Consider the following 19,565-nt stretch of genomic DNA (forward strand, 5'->3'; position numbering starts at 1 on the left):
AAATGCACCACTCAACTCAACAGATTCATCAGAGACCAGAGCAAATTGACCAGAAAGCCTCCTGTTAGCTTTGCTTTACTCAATTAGTTACAAAGCTATAATGGCAACCTCCTGTCTGCACCGAGCTGATAAAATTAATAAACTTACCTGACTGGCTGATGCTGAGGTTCAGGGAGCCATGTCTTGGTTGTTCAGGGCTCATTTCTGACACCTTATTCATTGACTGGACCTCCATGGTGTAGGCCACTCCTGGAAGGAGCCCGCTGAGATGGACACGTGTCTGGGTGAGGTCCACCTGACCAGGTCTGAACATCACTCCATCCCCGCACCGGAGGCAGCGTCCACTCATACACTCTTTACAAGCCACTGAATACATGACTTCCTTCCGACCTCCTAGGTCCTTAGGTGTCCTCCAGGTCAGGGACACAGCTCCAGGACCCATCACTTCGTAATTCAAATCCCAAGGTGCCGAAGGGGGCCCTGAAATAGAGGTTATTTAACTTTTTTAACAGCAAACAGAAGCAGCTCCAATAATCTGTATAAAAAATAAATACATAATACACTTGTTCTGAATATCTACAGTGTGTAACACAGTGTGTGTCCACACTATCCTCTTTTGTCCCTTTAGGTCCTCCAGGCCACCACATAGGACATTGTCTGATGGACCATCATATTTGCTTAATATTTTGGGAACAATCTCTCTATCAGGATAGCAGGTAGATATTTTCTTAAAAAATATATTTCACTTCCTATCTTGCTAATATATTGACAAGAATAAGAGGACAGGCGTCCAACAGAGACACAGAAAACTAAGAGGCTTCAGCCTTTGGCTATTCTACCCCCCAAAAAAAAGGATTTTGTCTCGCAAAACTTTTTAAAGGTATGTTGACAAAGCAGACAATGGATTCCTCCATAATCTAGAGTTTATCAATAATACAAAGCTGCAGTTTATTCCTGTACTTAGGTGTCACTCACCTGTGCAGGGAGAATTCGGGGTCTCCTCAGGGGTGCGGTAAAATCCCTTGTTACATGTACAGGTAATTGCCCCAGAAGTTGTGGAGTTGCTATTACTTGGGCAGGGATGGCAGCGATCTGTTGAAGCATCAGGTGGGTTGTATGTTCCGGGCATGCATGCTGTAACAAAACAGAACACCACTTAATATGTCGATAAATAATATATTGTCGATTTTGGATGAGTTTTTGAAAATACATTCAACCATATATGGACTGGATCTTTCTTGAAAAAATGAAATTCCCTAAGTATATATATATATATATATATTTACAATGTTGCCATTTGATCATTGCAGGGAAAACAACTTTTACTGATCTATTGAGCTGCTTGTAATGTGCAGTAATTCCATCTCAAAGATCTCAAGCATAGTATATTAATAAAACTAAAGTTCCAATTTGTTTCTAGCAGCTTAAAAACATCAGCTGTCTGTTTAAATTGGGCTGGCAGGCTGTTAAGATGTCTTAATTAAAAAAAAAAAGACGTTTAGGCATTGTACGAACATGTAAATGTCCTCCAATCTAAATGCATGCAAATTGGCAACAAGCAACAAATTGCAAAAAAAGAGATTTTGTACGTGTTGTTAAAGCAAAAAAAAAATTAAAAACTTCACCTTTACTTTTGCAGATGTATTGATCCCCCTGGATCCCTCGTGTCCCGTGTGTCCTGGTATCCTCCTTTATTCCGGTGAGAAGGAAGTGCTGTGCACCACCATTTTCTTTGCCTTTTTTTTTCGTCGCATCCATGAGATTGGCATTTTTTTCCCTTAAGGGAAAACTCTTTCTGCGCATGCCCGATTTTAAAAGTAGCAGCCAGAAGCCTCCTGGGATCCATAACATATGTATCATGGGAGACTCTGCCACAGCGATAAAGACAGAAATGGGGGTTTTACCCTTATTTAAAAACTAGAGTTTTAAACACCCTTCCCTCAATAAAAGAAACTAATGTTTACCTTATATAAAACGGCTGTCTACTTTTTTACGTAAGGTAAACATTTTATTTTAGGTCCTCTTTAAAGAATACCAAACAAGTTATACCTTGTGTACAATAATTGAGCAAGTCCTTTTACAGGCCTCTATCTGACCTATGCTTCACCTCAACCCAACCCTACAGTAGGCAGAATATCGAACCTTTCTTTACCATGTTTCGGCACCTCCAACTGGGCAAATATCAAGAGAAAATAGATTGGAGTGGTTGGCTGAGTGCAAAATAAAGTGAGATTTGGAAACATATCCCTCCTTAATGTTGATAGACACAGAGGTCAATGAGGGTTTCTTTTAAACAGTTCCTACTTCTTGTTTAGAATATGCATTTTAATGAATGTTCTGGATACAGGTTCCTATTAATCTAGAATCCTTTTATTAAAGGGAACTCCTTTTATTAACTGAAGTGCCAATACCACCAATAATAACCATAAATATGTATTCTTCTTCATGGTGGAAGTGACATCACACATATCTGCCATTGTTTGCTCGGAAATGGCTGGAATTCCATTGTGTTTCCTACTCCTTGATGGGTTCACTGTCGATGTGCCCCGTCATGCGTGAGAAAAAGGGGCCATGTAAATGTAATGTACATGTGTGTGAATTGTGTATAAGTGCTAAAACACGGCTCCCTGGATTCCCATGTTGCTTCAACCCTAATTAGGGCTTCTTCAGCCACGTTTCTGCAAGCAGGGCATCTCTCTCTGTATTCATAGACATGGCCGTTCTGCATGAATAAACAGGAGTGACCGTAGGGAACAGCACACGCCAAATGCTAAAAAAGCTATCTTGTAATTCAACAATCTCTCATTCTGGAAGCAGAAACAAGGTTGTGTGCAAAACGAGACTACCAATAATTAATGCTAGTTAGGATTAATCTGTAATAAGCATTAGGTATGGGCACGTTTTAATGATTTTCAGGACACATTCAAAAGTGACAGGATATGATACGATGCAATCTGTTAGCAGCGGATTCTGAGTTCCTGCATGTCATTTTTTATTACCTGTTGATTTTTTTCCATTTCCTTTAACAGGATGATAACACTGCTTGTTTTACAGACAAATCAAACAGCTAAGTTGTCAGTTTTTTCACAGGATAGTCTTAAATGGAATTTTTTTAGGATGCTAAAAATCAAAAATAGCTCAACTGCAACCAACATTTCTAATGCCCAGATGAACTTTCAGTTTGAATTAGCTAAATACATCCAAACAGCTAGAAATGTTGTCCTCTAACAACATGCTAAGGAAATCATTTATCCACAGCTCACAGTAAATAAGTGTGGTGGTCAATGGGAAAATGCCACCCATGCCAGAAAGCAAAAAAAAGATCATTGTCAGTAAAATCTGACCTGGGAGACACAAATTGCTAATTACTCAAGCAACCTATTAATTCTAGGCTTAGATTGGGGTCATTCATACAAGATTGGGGCCAGTTTTACACAACTTACCTACACTAAAAACCACCATATGATGGCTGTATGGGTTTAGATTGGTTCCAATTTGGAACGTACAAAAGCTTTGTTTAAAACTATGAACAAACCGACTCCGGGAATGGGCTGGCAGCAAGCCAGGAGCCCACAAGTAGCAGTACCAAGATTCCAACAGAGCCAAGTCCAGAATTCAAAGCAGAGGTCATACACAGAATATCCGTCCACCAAACGAAGTACAAAAGGACAAAACACAGTCGGGGTCAAGGACAAAGTTTGGCCCAGGCAGCATAAACTGGCAATGTCAGAAACAGGCAAGGTCAGCACCAGTAAATCAGATGCTAACTCTCCAGCACAGATTAGCCCAGATATATGCTACAACAGGCACTGATGACTGAGACCAGAGGGGCTTTAATGTGCCAGCAGCCAATAGCAGTGCAGGACTGAATCAGGAGCTGATCAGCCTCCAGAATCCCCCTTAGCTGTGCACAGCCTAACAATGGATGCTGGGGATGCCATATATCCATCAGGCTGGGCATCTAAAGGGAAGCAGGGGCTGCTGGTATGCCAGTTCTCCTGGCTGCCACAATTGACATTGCTGGACAGAACAGACAGTGTTTATTACCCCGATGGTGCACAGCACTAAGTCGCCGGACAAATGAGCATTTCCTAACATGGACATCAGAAAACTAAGCAAAATACAGCTTGGTCTGTTGAACCTCAATTTCTGCTCCACAGATGGCACACCAGTCAAAGGAAATTAATATCATAGAAAACCTTTGCGATGTGGTAGGATGGGAGATGCAGAAAATGACAAATGTGAAGTAAGTGTGATGCAAAGTTATTAACATTGAGAAGAATCTAAAAGAAATGTTTATGGAACGTGGAATCCAAACCACAAAGAAAATTAACAGGGAGTGGGCTACAACAGAAGAAGACCAAGTTAGTTTGCAACTGTGACAATCAGGAAAGCTTCTCTGAAAATACAACACCTTGAACCTAAAGAGCGAATGAGCTACAACAGAAGAGATGTAAGCCAACCATATTGGCTTACATCTGTGACAAGTACAATAGCATCTCGGAATACTCAACATGTTGAGGCCAAGTCAAGGCAGATGGGCTACAACAGCAGATGACTACTTCAGTTCCACTCATGTAGGCCAGGAACATAAAGCTAAGGTTGCAGTAGGTACAGGATAACCAAAGCATCAGACATCAGAAAACTAAAACAAATATAGCCTGGTCCGATGACCCTCGATTTCTGCTACACCGCCAGCCAGCCAGTCTCAGGATCTGAATCCAATGGAGAACCTTTGGGATGTTGTAGGATCAGAGACTGGGTGATGCATTGGTTTCAACATGAATCTCAAAGAAATGTTTGTAGAATGTGGAACCCATGCCAAAAAGAACTGAAGCTGTTTGATATCAAAGAGTTGATATCAAAGTGTTGCTAATAAATTGCACACATTTTGTTTGGAGAAGTTTCCCTTTAAATAGGGTTCACGTATCCTTACCAAGAATACTCCTTTAATATTGATATTGCTTCATTCCTCCTGCTCCTGTAATAAAAATGCTCATTTCAGAGCATCTTGTCTGTTTCTGTCTGACGTCCTTTTCGCAGAGTGACATTTCACTTTACAAGAGGCAGAAGTCTGTTCACGCTTTGGGGCTGGTGACCTAGATTCATCGGGGGGAAGATAAATGTTTCAGATTTTGTTTTCCTCTTGCCAAAGGGAACACAGTAATAAAAATAAAAAGGTGGATGGGGTCTTGCTTGATGTTGCAATCATGTAAAGGAATGAAACAATGAATATTTTATGGAAAAGATAGTTACCATAAATGCCATCGGTGCCCTTCGATACATCAAGGCATTTGTGTCATAATAAATAAAGACGGACGGAAACTGATTCAAGTAAACTTTCACAACAGATCTATTTAACAAGCTTGGTAGGTAGAGGAAGTGTCTACGTTATCCTCAAAGCCTATCACATCTTCTTAGTGCTTAGAATAAATGGCTGCAACTTTTTACTTCCCAGATTGCCTAGTGCCCTTTTACACTATACATTGCATTACCAAATGCACATTTTACAATTATTGAGTGTTAAGTGCACTAGGTTACTGCAGAAGCACAATTTAAAGTGTATATCAACCTTAAAGATGAACTCCAGACAAACATTTTACCTTAAAGTGGGTCAACTTCACCACTTTAGGGGATAACTGCTTATTTAAGGGAAATTCTCTTTAACACAGTTTTCCTTCTCACCATACAACAGGTCCACCAAAACCTTCTTAGTACTTTCCCTACATGCCTGGTTACAGCTCTGGTATCATTTCATACAGCACAGGACCACAGGATAGGGACACATTACACATTCCATTGGAGCAAAGTATCTGCTGGTGGGGTAGCAAAGAATAAGGTTGTTTTTTTTGCTTTATTCCTTATCCACAAAACAATTGAGCAGTTAAGCCTACAGAGGAGGACACATGCACGAGTAAATGTTTGCTTTCCCAGAAGTATAGCCTTAAGGTTGAAAAGTAAAGTAAAATTTGCTTATATCTGCCACCACTTATGGCATAAGAGCATATTCATCCTTGCATGGGCTGCTGGCGTCTCGCCTTCTGAACTGGAACCTACAGGATGCGTGGCTTATGCACAATGTTCTCACAGTCCCATATTCAAACTGTTGCAAACATCTCCTTCCTCAGCTCCTACTAGACTACCTCTAGGAATACAGCCATGACACGATCACTTGTAAAGAATACAAATTGGGATTATATTTTTTCAAGACTTCACATATATAAGGCAAAGAGTGGATGTGACCCTTTATTTTAACACAGCCAACCACATCATGCAAATTATGGTTCAAAAATCCTAGTCCATGTTTTCCTGGACTGTTTCCTGTTTCCAAAAAGCAAGTCAAACAAAAGAAGAACTTGCAAAAATCAAGGCTCCAATGAAGAGAAGACAACCACCGACAGTTTCTTTTTAGAGAAAACACTTTAGGTTTTAGATAACATGTAAAGTTGTATTTTATCTTTGCAAATAAAAAGTAAAGAACAAGTTTCTATACTTTTACCTTTTGGTGATATTTTATAGATCAAAGCCAAAGGTCACCCAAACCAAAATTTTCTTGCACCTTTTCACTCAACAAAAATGTTGTGTGACTTCTTGCTTTCTTCGCCGAGATATCAGATCATGTAAGAGTCCATCATTTGCATCCCACCTTACTGTCATCCAACACAGGAAAACTTCCTATTCACTGCCATAATTCCAAAGTTGAACCAACCTTTCTACCGTTTAGAATAATGGCGGCTACTACCGGGTATTCGGCATTCCAACTACTGAAATGTGACACTCATAAATCAGTATTCCTCAAAAGTAATTTCAAATAACAAAGATGAATAAACAGGAACTGGGGCTCCTTTCTTCCTTCTTCATCTCCTGTTGTTCCCTCTACAAGCATTTTGCTTATCTGTAATCAGGACAATCACTCAACTATAGTTTCCAAACTTTTCGAAAGACTTTTTTTGTATTCTTCTATAGAAAGGAATGTAAACATTTCACGTTTACCAAATCATTAGTTCTTCCTTTTTGGTCTGATAAATGGACCTATAAAATATATTGGATCTGTTGGTGAGCCCATGATGATATGGGCACTTTGCTTCATATTTGGTGGGAATGCCCTGTCCTGAAACGGTTATGGGACACAGTTCTTGACTTCAACCACCAAGCCACAGGAAATATATTCTTTAATAATTGAAATTTTTTTTATACAAAGTCTCAGGAGTGAAGAGTATATATGCCCTTTCCATATTCTTGCTAAAGCGGTTATTTCACAGAACTGAAAATTAGACCTTTGCCTTACTTTTGAAGAATGACTTTCCGAGCTTTATCACGTTATATGTATGGAAGACCTCAGGGAATAGCTTTATGATGGGGGAAACACAGCTCAATATTCATTGGTCTGCCTGGAGCATCTTCCTCGGCTCAGTCAAACAGGTCTAAAACTACATAGTGTCATCTTATTGTCATCTTATATTTCTGATTTATTGTCTTCATGTTCAGAAACCACACACACCACCCTCCTTTTATTATATCCTATCCTCTTTACTCAGTACCAGCTGTCCACCTGTTACCAATATTTCTTTTTCTTTATATGAATGCCCTCTTCATACTCCTTGCATTTACCTATGAATGGACATCACCATTTATTTGTGTTGATCTGGTATATTGCTTGTATTTTAAATATATTCCAATGTCATGCACAATTCCGTTGTATTGCACCGTTGTACTCAAAGTCCAGTTATTGAATTGTACTTGCTGAGCTTTCCCCCTCATTATTTTCTTTTTGAAAATATGCTTTATAGTTTATAACTGATTGATAAGTGATTTAATCCTGCAAGAAGTCTAGCAATGGCCAGCCAACCTGTATGGACTATGGATCTTTCCTTTTTGATGGTAAAGAGGAGAATGGTAGTATTATATTTAGTTCTGTCCTAGGATGACAACAGCAGTTCTGTCCTAGAAAGCCCCTCCAAAGATATAGTACAGTGAGTGATTGTTGTCACCCTCTGTATATCAATGGCAGGGACCCCAGGTGAAAAAAAAAACCTGGAAAAAAAGGTAATGCAGCTACCGTATCCAAGGCTGATACACTGCATTAAATACATGTTGGTGCTTTTGTTGGGTTATTGCACACCTTTTAATGCAGAAACTCAGATGTTTATACAATTGGCCTGATTTATTAAAGCTCTCCAAGACTGGAGAAGATAGACTATTATGGGGGAACCTGGGTGATTCAGCAAACCGGGGCTGGATCTGGTCCAGGATTGAAAACATTTCCCAACTATCAAAATAAATATTAAGAAAACCATTACAGGTTTTCTGGATCACCCATATTCTCCCCATGAAAGTCTATCATCTCCAATCTTGGAAAGCTTTAATAAATCAGACCCAATGCACAAGACATGCACTGGGCAGCAGATTTAAATAAAAAGGCTGCCCTAATACAACGTACACTAACATAGATGGCAATATTCAGCATTTTCAGAAACACAGCAAGCCATAATCGGAACACACGCCTAACACTTTCATATACCATAACTTGGATATTAGGATTATAGATCCTTTAATTCCAGTGAGAGAATTAAATAAATAAATCAGAGTGAAAGTTTTTGCAAACATATGTTGAGGGATGCTAGTAGAGACTGGTACTGGGGAGGAAATGACTTGGAAACACTCAGACTTTGTAGCCGCGGGCTATGTACAGCGCTGAGTGTCTTTTCGTGCAGCTTGTGTATGCGCCTTTCTCTATGCGGTATAGTACAAAGCACCAGAGACCAGATAAAAGGTTAGGACAGCTACAAACAAATGGCAATGGACTTCTGGCTCCCCTAAGAATTGCATGCATCTTAAATAACCACAAACTCAGCTTTAATAACATGAAAATTTACAAAAGAGTGCACAGGACTCTAATTGCCATGTACTAGAGGCAGTTGGAATCTTAGCACCCACTAGGTGGTCAGATGTCCTCTACCGACTTCTTGGCATATGTGGATCCAAACCCTACCTGGATGACATTCAGTATGTTAAAACTTAATGGAACCGCCTCCTGTGTCAAACTTTCAATAATAACAGGGAAAAAATGCTCATAATGGTCAGCAAAAAATGGCGGTAATTACTACTTTATGCCAATGTATAAAGTAAACTGATAAGGTTTAATAATGGTAGATTTTGTCTACCGTGCCACAACATGGGGATAATAGCAGGATAATCTAGGATGGATACCTAGAGGGATAGAAGATACAAAAGATTGGATAGAAGGACAGATAGAGACAGAAACACAGGCTTTTTCTCCCCTAACTCAACCTTGCCCATCCAAAACCCTACCTGGCGCCACATCAAGAATTACTCTGTCTAGGGGGCACTTCAGCTTGCACAAAAATGGTGTGATCCCAAAAAAGGGCCGAGGTGCGGAGTCTAAGCAGTAACCAGATCTTCCCCAGAGCCTCTAATGGTGAGGACATTGAGCTGCTGGTTACTGCCAGGTTGCGGTATTTTGGCACACCAGGATGGGCAGGATGATACACAGTAACAAATCGCTAGGTGGAAGAATTGTCAAGGCAATGCTGAGGCAGGCAGCAAGCAAGAGAGGGTCAGGTCGCAAGCCAGGGTTCAAATACCATGGATCCAGGAATTAGACACCGTTAACACAGGGGCCACAACAGACACATGGAACACAGGAGACACTGGAAGCGACAGAAGGCACAGGTGACATGTGGATAACCACAGACAGAGAGGAACACTAAAACAGTACAGGAGGACTGGCTGGTTAATGACAGACTGGGCCACAAGGGGTTTATGTGGGAGCTGGCCAGAGAAAGCACTGAATTAACCAACAGTACAGGAAATGCTCAGCAGAGCTGGGGGGCTCGGCACTAGTGGAGACACGCATGAACGCTGAGTGCTGTGTCTAAGCAGGCTAAATCACCAGGGATGATTAATAGGCTATTTTCTGACTGGTCGGTGGAAGGAGTGATAATGATTAAATCTAGAAGAGCAGCCTAGTGGCCATGGCTTTCTAGGTCATGCCCTAGGTGGCCTTTGGGAAATCCTACATGGGATGGATAGTAAGGTCCTGAAGGATACCAGATTATAATGATTGGGTCTTCTAAATTGTGGTGCATTGATAGTCATATAGCAAAATGTAAACCCTCACAAAACATGACAGGGATGTAGCCGTATGAGGATAGAACCCCAGTACACAGAGGGTGACATGGTCATCTAGCACTCGCAGAAGTGTAAATGCTAGGGATATGGAGGAGGCTGCAGCCCTCAAATGGAGGGGATGTAGAAGAGATGATGTGCCAGAGAGGTGAGTATAAGAGTTCTGTTGCAAGGCTCTTCTTTACATATTGATATTTTAAATTTATTCCATGTCAAAGGACAACTTAAACTGGTGAAAAGGCGGGACTAAAGGATTTATTAAATCTTTATTGCTTTGTTATGATTGATGACAAGTAAGTCAGATCAGTGACTGACACCTTAATGGCCAAATTATCATTGAGATAACAAGAGCCAAAAGTCAAAATGGCTGGAGATAGTACTGTTCACTGTTTACTCTACTGTTTCTATACATAACCTATGACCAAGGTGTAGATATAACTCTGCTGTATGGAGATTTAGCCAGGTGCCACATAAAAATGTTTGCTTGTTCCCAGTGGAGTATTAAGACATAGTGATGGATAGATTCCTGCTGAACAGGACAAGGTTTTTACGATGGTCCAGTTGACTTCAGCCTGCCAAGATCAAGTCCCCATCAGCGGCCATGCTAGATGCCCTGCAATTCAGCCAATTAGCCATCTCATGTTGAAATGCTGCATTATAAGGACTCTCTGCAACCTAATAGCTTCCCCTTCCTAGTCTTCCACCCAAATAAGAGATTACATCCATGAGGATTTAAGGGATTAGGCTGACATAATCAACAATAGATCTTTTTTGATGAATGAAAAGAAGAATGTGAAGGGAATTTGTAGAAAGAGTTGTGGTGGAGAGGATTATGAGCAAAACTCTTTGTCATGGAAGATGCCTCCAGTATTCACAGGAGAAAGTAAAAACCAAAGGTCATCTGGCAACACACAATATAAGTCGTAGAATCTGAGCAATCATTTTGGTAAATGACCACAGTATGCCCCCTAACAATGCCATCATCTACTATATCTTCCAGAAGGTTGGAACATCTGCAACATCAAAGTTCACCATCTACTTCCTGGGCTGAGATAGCACAATCATCTAAATCCTGAGGCATCAGCAGTTCCTGGCTATGTTCAAAGTTGTACATTGTACCAAGTTACAATATTAAAAATTGATTACTGGAGGAGGTGACTAAGGACATGTATCTTTCTTCCTGCAGCAGACCTATCTCAGCCAAGTCATTGAACTGGACCTCAAAGAACATTTTGTTGGTCAACAATTTTTTTTTTACATTATACAGTTCCCATAATACGCCATGGATTTATTCACGTAGACTTTGTGATTTACTATTAGGTCATATGTCACAATTCTAGGCAGCTCACACTGGGCATATGATGAACAAATACATAAAAATCAGAGTCTAATATTGACTGATCTCCTTGTGGCTTTGAATTAACCTGGAAGTGTTTCATCCTATTAGCAGTGAAGGCTTTTAGTACATTATTTACAGTTTATGAACCTTCGATTTTTTCAGAAAAGAAAGGCACACTTATAATGTACACGTTCCTTATCAGCTAACTTACAACAGTATTGTATTTTTATGTTAGGAATGGAAATCTTCCTTATAATGTTTGCTCTATAGCTATTGCTTCAACCACACTGACATTGCATTGATGCAACTATACAGCTCCATTTGGACATAAACTGTTGGATGTGTGGCCAATATGGCCAACATTTTTGGGGGGACCTTTCCTAATGGGGGCCAGGTTCATTTCCCAGAGGAAGTTTCCTGAGAAGAACATTTCTTGTCCCTAAAAACATCATAATGCTATCAGGTTTGCTGTATCCTTATGATTTTACTAAAAAAATGAACAAATGAGAAAATGATAAAGCAGAGAAGGGGGGTGACAAATTTAAATAATCTTTACTTATTTTAAAAGAAAAACATATTATATATTCAAAAATAGCCCAAATGACCACTAGTAAGACTAATGTCACCACAATCTAGGTCAAGAAAGTCAAGGGAGAGGAATGCAATAGTCTCAGTTCCCTGACGCGCTTCACCATTATAGGCGTCCTCAGGGGAGTTAGAAATGTGCAGTATACACTAAATTGCAAAAGTGTAAGACAAGTGAGAAGTGTGTGTTATCTAATGAATTTGGGGCTTTCAACTAATAATATGTCTATATACAGAGGACAGCGTTTTTTGTTTATGTGAATGTAATGCTTTATTTTAAAATGTGTTCTAGTATTTACTGTCCTAACATGTGTATTGGTTGTTTAAAGTCTGCTGTAGTAGCAAGAATTACAGATTTAGGTTAGAACAGGTACCCACCTAATGAGGTTTAAGAGAGATGTTATATATATATATATATATATATATATATATATTAAAGCCATTATGGAGATCATTTTGTGTGTACTGAAATGTGGTGCATTTTTATTAAAAAATGTAGCACAATTATTTTGAAATCTGCACCATTTTTAAAGTGCACCCCCCACTAAAATGTAGGATCCATTTACACTGGGTGGGTGTTCCTATTAAATGAAGCTGAAGCCAGTGTTTTGTAGGAGGAACATGTGAGGGAGTCTTGCTCTGGCAGCAGCAAGGTCATAGTTTGACATACCACTGCTCTATAAAAGCCTCCAGGATCCCCAAGTGCAAGCAACACTTTTCCAAGCAGGTACAGGATGTTTCATTTTAACTACAGCATTAGTATGGCTCTACATTGTTATTGGCACATAGTTTATAAAATGTTTAAATTCTGGTTGCTCCCATACTTCTTTCTTGAAAAAGTGGTCTTTTGATACTGTGAAACGCGTTGAATAAATATTTCTTCAGGCGTTGGGACATGGAGGTAATACTAATTAGCCACCCACAGACTTTGGTAGGTTACACACGTATGTTATCTATTCAAATTGTACTACGGTATGTATGTTTAAGAAATTATTATGGCTTATGAACTTTTTTAATGGTTATAAATAAAAATTGTAATTTTAATACATTTTTGACCTATGTTTGTGTCCGTTGAAAAAAATCCTTTTTGAACCTGTGAGAAGGATATTTTGAATGGTGTGAATTAGGTATTGGGATTGCACACAGTATTTATATTGTGACGGGTATAATTATTTATTTGTGGGTCAGTAACTCAAGAAGAAGAAGTTACATTGGTAAAAAAGCCCGCTAAAATGGAAAACTGCCCAAATTCTTTCACAGGTTCTGAGAGTGCATATAAGTGTCAAATAACAAAGGTTAAGGAAGATCTAAAAAATTACAATAGCTCGACCAATGGATGCTGCTTTGCACACTAATACGTGGAAATGGAGTGTGAGTTCAAGAAGAATTATTACAAGTTGGGGCTGAATATTCAGATATTTGCAAAACCGCATATGTGACTGTGTTACTTGAAATGTATTTTGTTTGTAGATTAATGCCTACAACTTTAACTCTTACCCCGACACTGAGCTCCGTCTTCACTCTCTTCTCTTCCTGGATTACAGGCACAGCTCCCACTAGACACCATCCATTCCCCTTCTCCACCGCAGTGTAGACTGAGTCTTGCCGTCCCCACAAGGTGAGCTCCAACAACACAACTGCCCAAAGCTTCAGCCAGTGATGCCCCACCTTCTCCATTTGATGGCGTCTCACTGAAGGATGCCAGGCTCCGCACAGTGGCTGGGCACTTGTGAAAAAAAACTTTGACCCCAGCTAAAGAGAGACAGGCTCCAGAATCCACAAAGGCTAGGTAAAATCCATTTCTACGAACTGGCCCAAAATCCAAAGTCCTTTCATCCATCCGTGGCCCTTGCCCACCCTTACCCGGGTCTCTACTAAAACTTTTGCCAGCTCCAATGGTATCCACTTTCGTCCAGGAGTCCTCTGCCCACTCCCAGTCTTCAGCCTCCATGGCAGCATCGGCTTGCCGATAATAAAGAGTGAAAGTTTCCCGGCAGGCCATGTGACGTCTTCCTGGTGGTGGTCGTAGACTGGCGCAGTCTCGTACAGAAAATCGAAGGGTGACATGGATGCGCTGAGCACCACGGGCAGCAATGTAGCCAGTACGGAGCCAGTTGCTCTGGTTGGAGCGTTGGGCATAGGAATTGCACACTTCATACGTACGCAAGAGGCGACGTTGGCCGTCTAAAACGCTGACTTCATCCCACTGTGAAGAACAACCAAAGAAGAGTTATTTCATGCATTCATTTATTATATTTTAGGCATAACTTACACAGTGGCTTAAAATAGATGTAAACCCTAAATGAATGTCTCCCCTGGCCTGTGAGTTGAAGTTTGATTGACTATCTATGACAAATATACGGCTCAAGCAATCCAACCAGTGACTGCTGCTGTATGCTATACCTGTCATTGACAGGTATAGTGTGTACGACTATACTTAAAAACATTTTATGGCAAATCTAAGCTATTTAAACCTTTTCTGACTCAGAATATATAAGTTCTGAGCACCTCTACGTTTTTATAAGCATGTGGCCCTCTCCCAGGGTACAATGTCTGAGCATCCAATTCTTGTCATGTGAGACACACAATGACATCTTCAACCCTGTGTAAACTCTGACCACCCACCCACATGGAGTTTACACTCAGTTTGACCTCAGGGTTTAGTGAAGCAATAGAGCAGCATGGGAGCACAGGACGGAGGTCAGGGGGAAAAGATAGTCAGTGACCTTCTATTACTTAAAATTCCTCTTGAATGAGATCCAGAATGGACAAAGTGAAAGGGTCACTTTTTTAATCTTCTTGGCATGGGTTAACCAAGAACGGGGGTAAGGTAAAAACATTGTTTTTATAAACCGTTCCCCCCCGCTAGGGAGATTTCTGTTTGTTGACAGTAATAGTCTAGTCAAGCGTCACTTACCCCTCCATCTGGGTAGGTCGTCCAGCCAATCTCTGAGGTTTCATAGGTTGTATCAAGTAGAACATCTAAAAAAAAATATTAATAATTTTTACTATTGTCATGGCCTATAATGTATTCAAAACAGAAATTTGTCAATCTGCAGGAAACATTTTTAAGGCTGGCTATCAGCTTCCTGGCAGTATTCCTATGGGGGGTCTCTACATGAGCTTCTGAAGCTAAATTGACCAAAATAATAAAAAAAATATATTTACCATTGTTGCAAGGAAATATTTTTAGTAGTTCTAATATTTCAACAATTAATACATTCCTGGAGTTAAATTGTCCCAGGAACTGGATACATTCTTTTCATTCTTTATAGGTTCAGTATTAATACAAAAATGTCCCAGCATTCCCTCCATTTGCAGCATTTAAGAGACTTATTTACCTAGAAATCCTCCAAACCATACCAAGCCCCCTAAACACACAAACCTGAGCTTCCTGCCACAAGTGTTTACCTATTATATATAACAGAAGGAGCCTCCAACTTTGTATAAAATACAGCCAATAAAATTCTAGTGCCGGGCTGCCGTACTAGAGGAGTAACTTTACATTCAAGTATAAGGTCGGTTGTCTGGTGGGCAAATTTGGAAATAGAGTTTTACCAGCCAGCTTGTTCACATTGGAGACTGCAGAAGTTGGAAAGTATTTGGGTTGAAAGCACAGCTTAGCGTATTTAGTAGCTAAAGAGGGAGACTGAGATACTAATTACCCCTAAAGATCAATCTAGCACAACTTTTCTTAACCTTTTGAAATCTAGGGTTCCATGGCGCCCTGGTTGAGAAACATTGGTCTAGCATATGCTTTGACAATAGTATAGAGCTCTGATCGTGTAAGGGGGGCTCTTTGAACCTCATGTTGAATGTCTTCATGTTGGATTTTTGGTGGAAACATTTATTTAATTCTGTATTTTTATATCTTTTCCTTCATTATGCACACAAGTGCCTTCTTGAACAAAGTGTTGACCTTGGGCCACCACAACTAGAAGATCTGCATGATAATTATTCCTTCTGTGCTGTTTAAAACCCAAACAAGGATACCTACTACTATTATAAATCTAGCTGTAAATAAAAAAAATGAAGAGCCCTTTTGCTGGCATTTGGAGGTGGTACAGTTTTTCAGAGGCTCCATGCAACAAGGGTGGTTGACCTAAATGGAAAAGCTTTACAACCAAACTGGTGGATGTATAGTGGTTGAAAGTGTTGTAAAGGACAGAAGATGACCTATTGCAACACCTGGGAAGAGAACTGCAACCACGTAATATTTCCGCAATTGCATGTTTTTCTCACCACCTCTGAGCCTATAGGGGTTTAAGTAGAGCACCCAGACATCATCTGTCCTTCCAAGGAGCTCACCATCTAATGTCCCAACCAAGGATGAGAAGGCCAACCAAGACTGTCCTAAGAAAGCCTTGTTTTTGGGGAAGAAGCCAATGACACTGCCAGTTGGTTTTTGGGATGTAGGAATAAAGCCACAGAAATAGGTGGAGATCATAAGTTTATGGAGATGCCAACCTGCACTACAAGCCAAAATTGCTAGCTTTCGAGCCAGCCAAAAACTATTTTCTTGTTTTTCTTAATAAAAGGCTTGATTTTCTTTATCTTCTTATCTCTGTCCTGCTGTCTCCGGGCCACTATTGTCTAAACGCACTCAGCCATGGCGGCATGGCCTTTTCCAGGGTACACCAGAAAACACTGCAAGATTGCATGACCAGCGGGGATTATTTTAATAAAAGCTGCAGATTTCATGAAAACTAAAATGGACTTTTAAAATATTAGGAACATGGTAAATCTTCTATGAGATTTTAGCGGCTGGGTTTCCATCAACTTTATTTTCAATGATTGATATTTCCAATGGATGCCCTGCATTCTTTATTCTAATCTGTTTGTTGCCGTTCTTGTTTTTTTTTCTTCTCTCTTCATTTTGATTTTCATTTCGTGCTAAGTTCTGCATTTGATAATCTGCTGGAGTGGAAAGTAGGTCATAATTCTATAGCAGCTGAGTCCAGCTTCGTCCGGCCTCTATACGGTGTGACTGACGGCCACTGCTGTATGGTGTTGGTAATGTGTGACATCGCTTTCTGGTGATGGATTTTTCGCACGGAATATCAAGCTAGTGAAATGTTTTCACACCGCAAATCCTGTCCAGGGACCAGGACAGCTTTCCACGTGTCATTTAAAGAAGCAGAGTGCTTTTCAATAAGAAATCAAGCTAACAATGCAGCAGTGGATTGGAACTCAGTGATATACAAAGATGGTGCTGACAGCAGAAGTAGTATAAGTAAATCCCAGCCAGCCCAGAAAGTCATATGACCTTTCAAAAGCTGCCATATAAACTTTTTGATATTCTACAGGTGTATAGGCCTAGGAAATGTTGTAAAAGATTGCTAAAGACTGTCACCATTGAAACCGCCAAAGAGCCATTTTTAGTCATAAGGGACATAGTCAAGTTGCTTAGGGTGCCACATATTGATGGGGCAAAATTTCAGTCCCTGGACACAACCAGCATGTTTGTCCCCTTGTATAATAAAGAAACTTCTACCCCGATTCCCTCTGTATGCGCAGGAAAATGTAGTGTTTTAGCTATTGCTCAACTGATCCAGCAAGTGGCAGATTCCACTGTGATATCCAATACTGGCAGTTGTAATGGGAAATCATTGCTAACATGTGTCTGTGTCGCACTTCACAGGTATATCCGCAGGCAACCGAACAGGTAAGCGCTATGGCTATCACACTTTGCTCCCTGGGCTACTCTTTATATTGAGAAGAGAGGGATCAGTGGGTTTATTATACAAGGAGCCAGAAGGTGTGGGGCCCAAGGAGGGCCACAAAAAATGCTCTTACTATTACAAATCATTGCTGTTACTACTAGCTTGTTGTATCACTGGGCCACACATCAAGCACCAAAGAGCTATGTGTGGCCCTCAGGCTGTAAGTTGCCCATCAGGGGGATAGAACCTTACGTCAGCTTTTTATTTCTGAGGATGTTCTTGTGGCAACTATATTAAAACAGGTTTTTCCTCAAATTCCATAAATTAATTTTTTTTTTTTTTCTAGGAGTAGGGAACTGCTGGTCCAAGAGCCAGCCAAACGTTAACAATATCCTTACATTATTGTCACTGCTGCTCTGTCCTCTTTCGATCCTGAGAAGGCCCCAACAATCTAATAAACCCCAAATGCCTTGATGTCTAACTTTATTCATTCCAACGGTCCTGATTTGGAGAGCCTGTCCCTTTTCATACCTCCGAACTGCCCCAATCTGGAGGGACTGTCTCCTTTCATACCTTCAAACTGCTTTAATTTTGAGGGACTGTCCCTTCTCATATCCCCCAACTGCCCTGGTTTGGAGGGAATGTCTCTCTTCATATCTCCCATTTGCCCTGATATGGAGGGACGGTCTCACTGCATGCCACCCAACTGCAAAATGGGGGCATGTCAATAGCCTAGGTACTTTAAAAGTGTCCCTTACCCCATCTCCAAAAGTTGGTTGGCATGGACTGAACTCTGTAGGGTTGGTTCTTCCTGTTACGCTGTACAGATGGCTATAGTTATTGCACATGTATGGTGTGTGACCATCTCCCCATGACCCCCACTGCATGCTTTGGTTTTTCCTATCACCCTAAATGTACTGTAATGACTAACAAGGAAATCCACATGCAGTGGGGGGAGAAGGTATTCACACAACTGGATTTATCCATTTAATGTCATGGGATGCCAAAAAGGTAAGTAGGCTCCTCTTCTCTTATTTAAATGAATGGTTTACAAAAGATTCTTTGGTAACTGCCTGGGTCACTTTAATGATCTTCATAGTTACAAACTGCATTTTATTCTTTAGGAATTTAAATAAAAAAATCCTCCAACATATAGAGCAGAATAAGACCCTGACTTACAAATCTATCAATCGCCTGTGTAATATACAGTAGGAGAAGTGTCAGAATATTGTCAACTTGTTATAATACCCACCACTGGTGTTGTCAGCCCTAAAATACCCACACAACTTAAATATTTACATTACGGCTCATTTATATTTATACAATCGTGCTAGTGTTTGGTCTGAGTGTGCATTCTGAGTGTAAACTGTCATTATGAAACGGAAGTTAATTTATGGATTAAGGTCTGAAATTTATCTTCGCTGCCTATAGACAGAGCACCAATGTTTTCACTAATTTGCTAATTTACCAGATATGAGGTCCTTAGGGGCCCTTTTGCATTAGTTTGCTTCATTTTGCTGCAAGTCTGAAAGCCCCGTCACTTAAATGTGCCAACCAAAACATCAAAAATCAGACCTGTTCTGGAAGCGAAAAATAATTACAATAGAGCATTGTGCCGCAATATAAGTAAGGAAGAAGGTGCATTGGGCCATTTGGAATTACTAGCACAACATAGGTTTACAATTATGCTTTGCAGTAATGTAGTTTACACCAGCATATAATGTGAACAAACCATTGGAGTTCCTCCCGGTACACACCAGACCCGGCACACATGGTTTGTGCGCGTTGTGAATGCATGCTGCTGTGAGCTGTAATGTGTTACTAAAAGG

The 19,565-nt window shown here is 40.3% G+C and overlaps 1 protein-coding gene across 1 annotated transcript in view; it reads right to left on the reverse strand.

The window, feature by feature from the left end:
* LOC140339410 (ephrin type-B receptor 5-like) overlaps positions 1-14,219 on the reverse strand; it is a 35,459-nt gene extending 21,240 nt beyond the window's left edge. Inside the window, exons 1-3 of the mRNA XM_072424111.1 lie at positions 13,571-14,219; positions 976-1,134; positions 148-480 (exon numbers count right to left, since the gene is read on the reverse strand). Of these exons, the coding sequence (XP_072280212.1) occupies positions 148-480; positions 976-1,134; positions 13,571-14,075 (997 nt within the window). The 5' untranslated portion in view covers positions 14,076-14,219. The remainder of the gene's footprint in view (positions 1-147; positions 481-975; positions 1,135-13,570) is intronic.
* Between the last annotated feature and the right edge of the window lie 5,346 nt (positions 14,220-19,565).

Source organism: Pyxicephalus adspersus, chromosome 10 (assembly GCF_032062135.1).
Source record: "Pyxicephalus adspersus chromosome 10, UCB_Pads_2.0, whole genome shotgun sequence".
Taxonomy (NCBI): domain Eukaryota; kingdom Metazoa; phylum Chordata; class Amphibia; order Anura; family Pyxicephalidae; genus Pyxicephalus; species Pyxicephalus adspersus.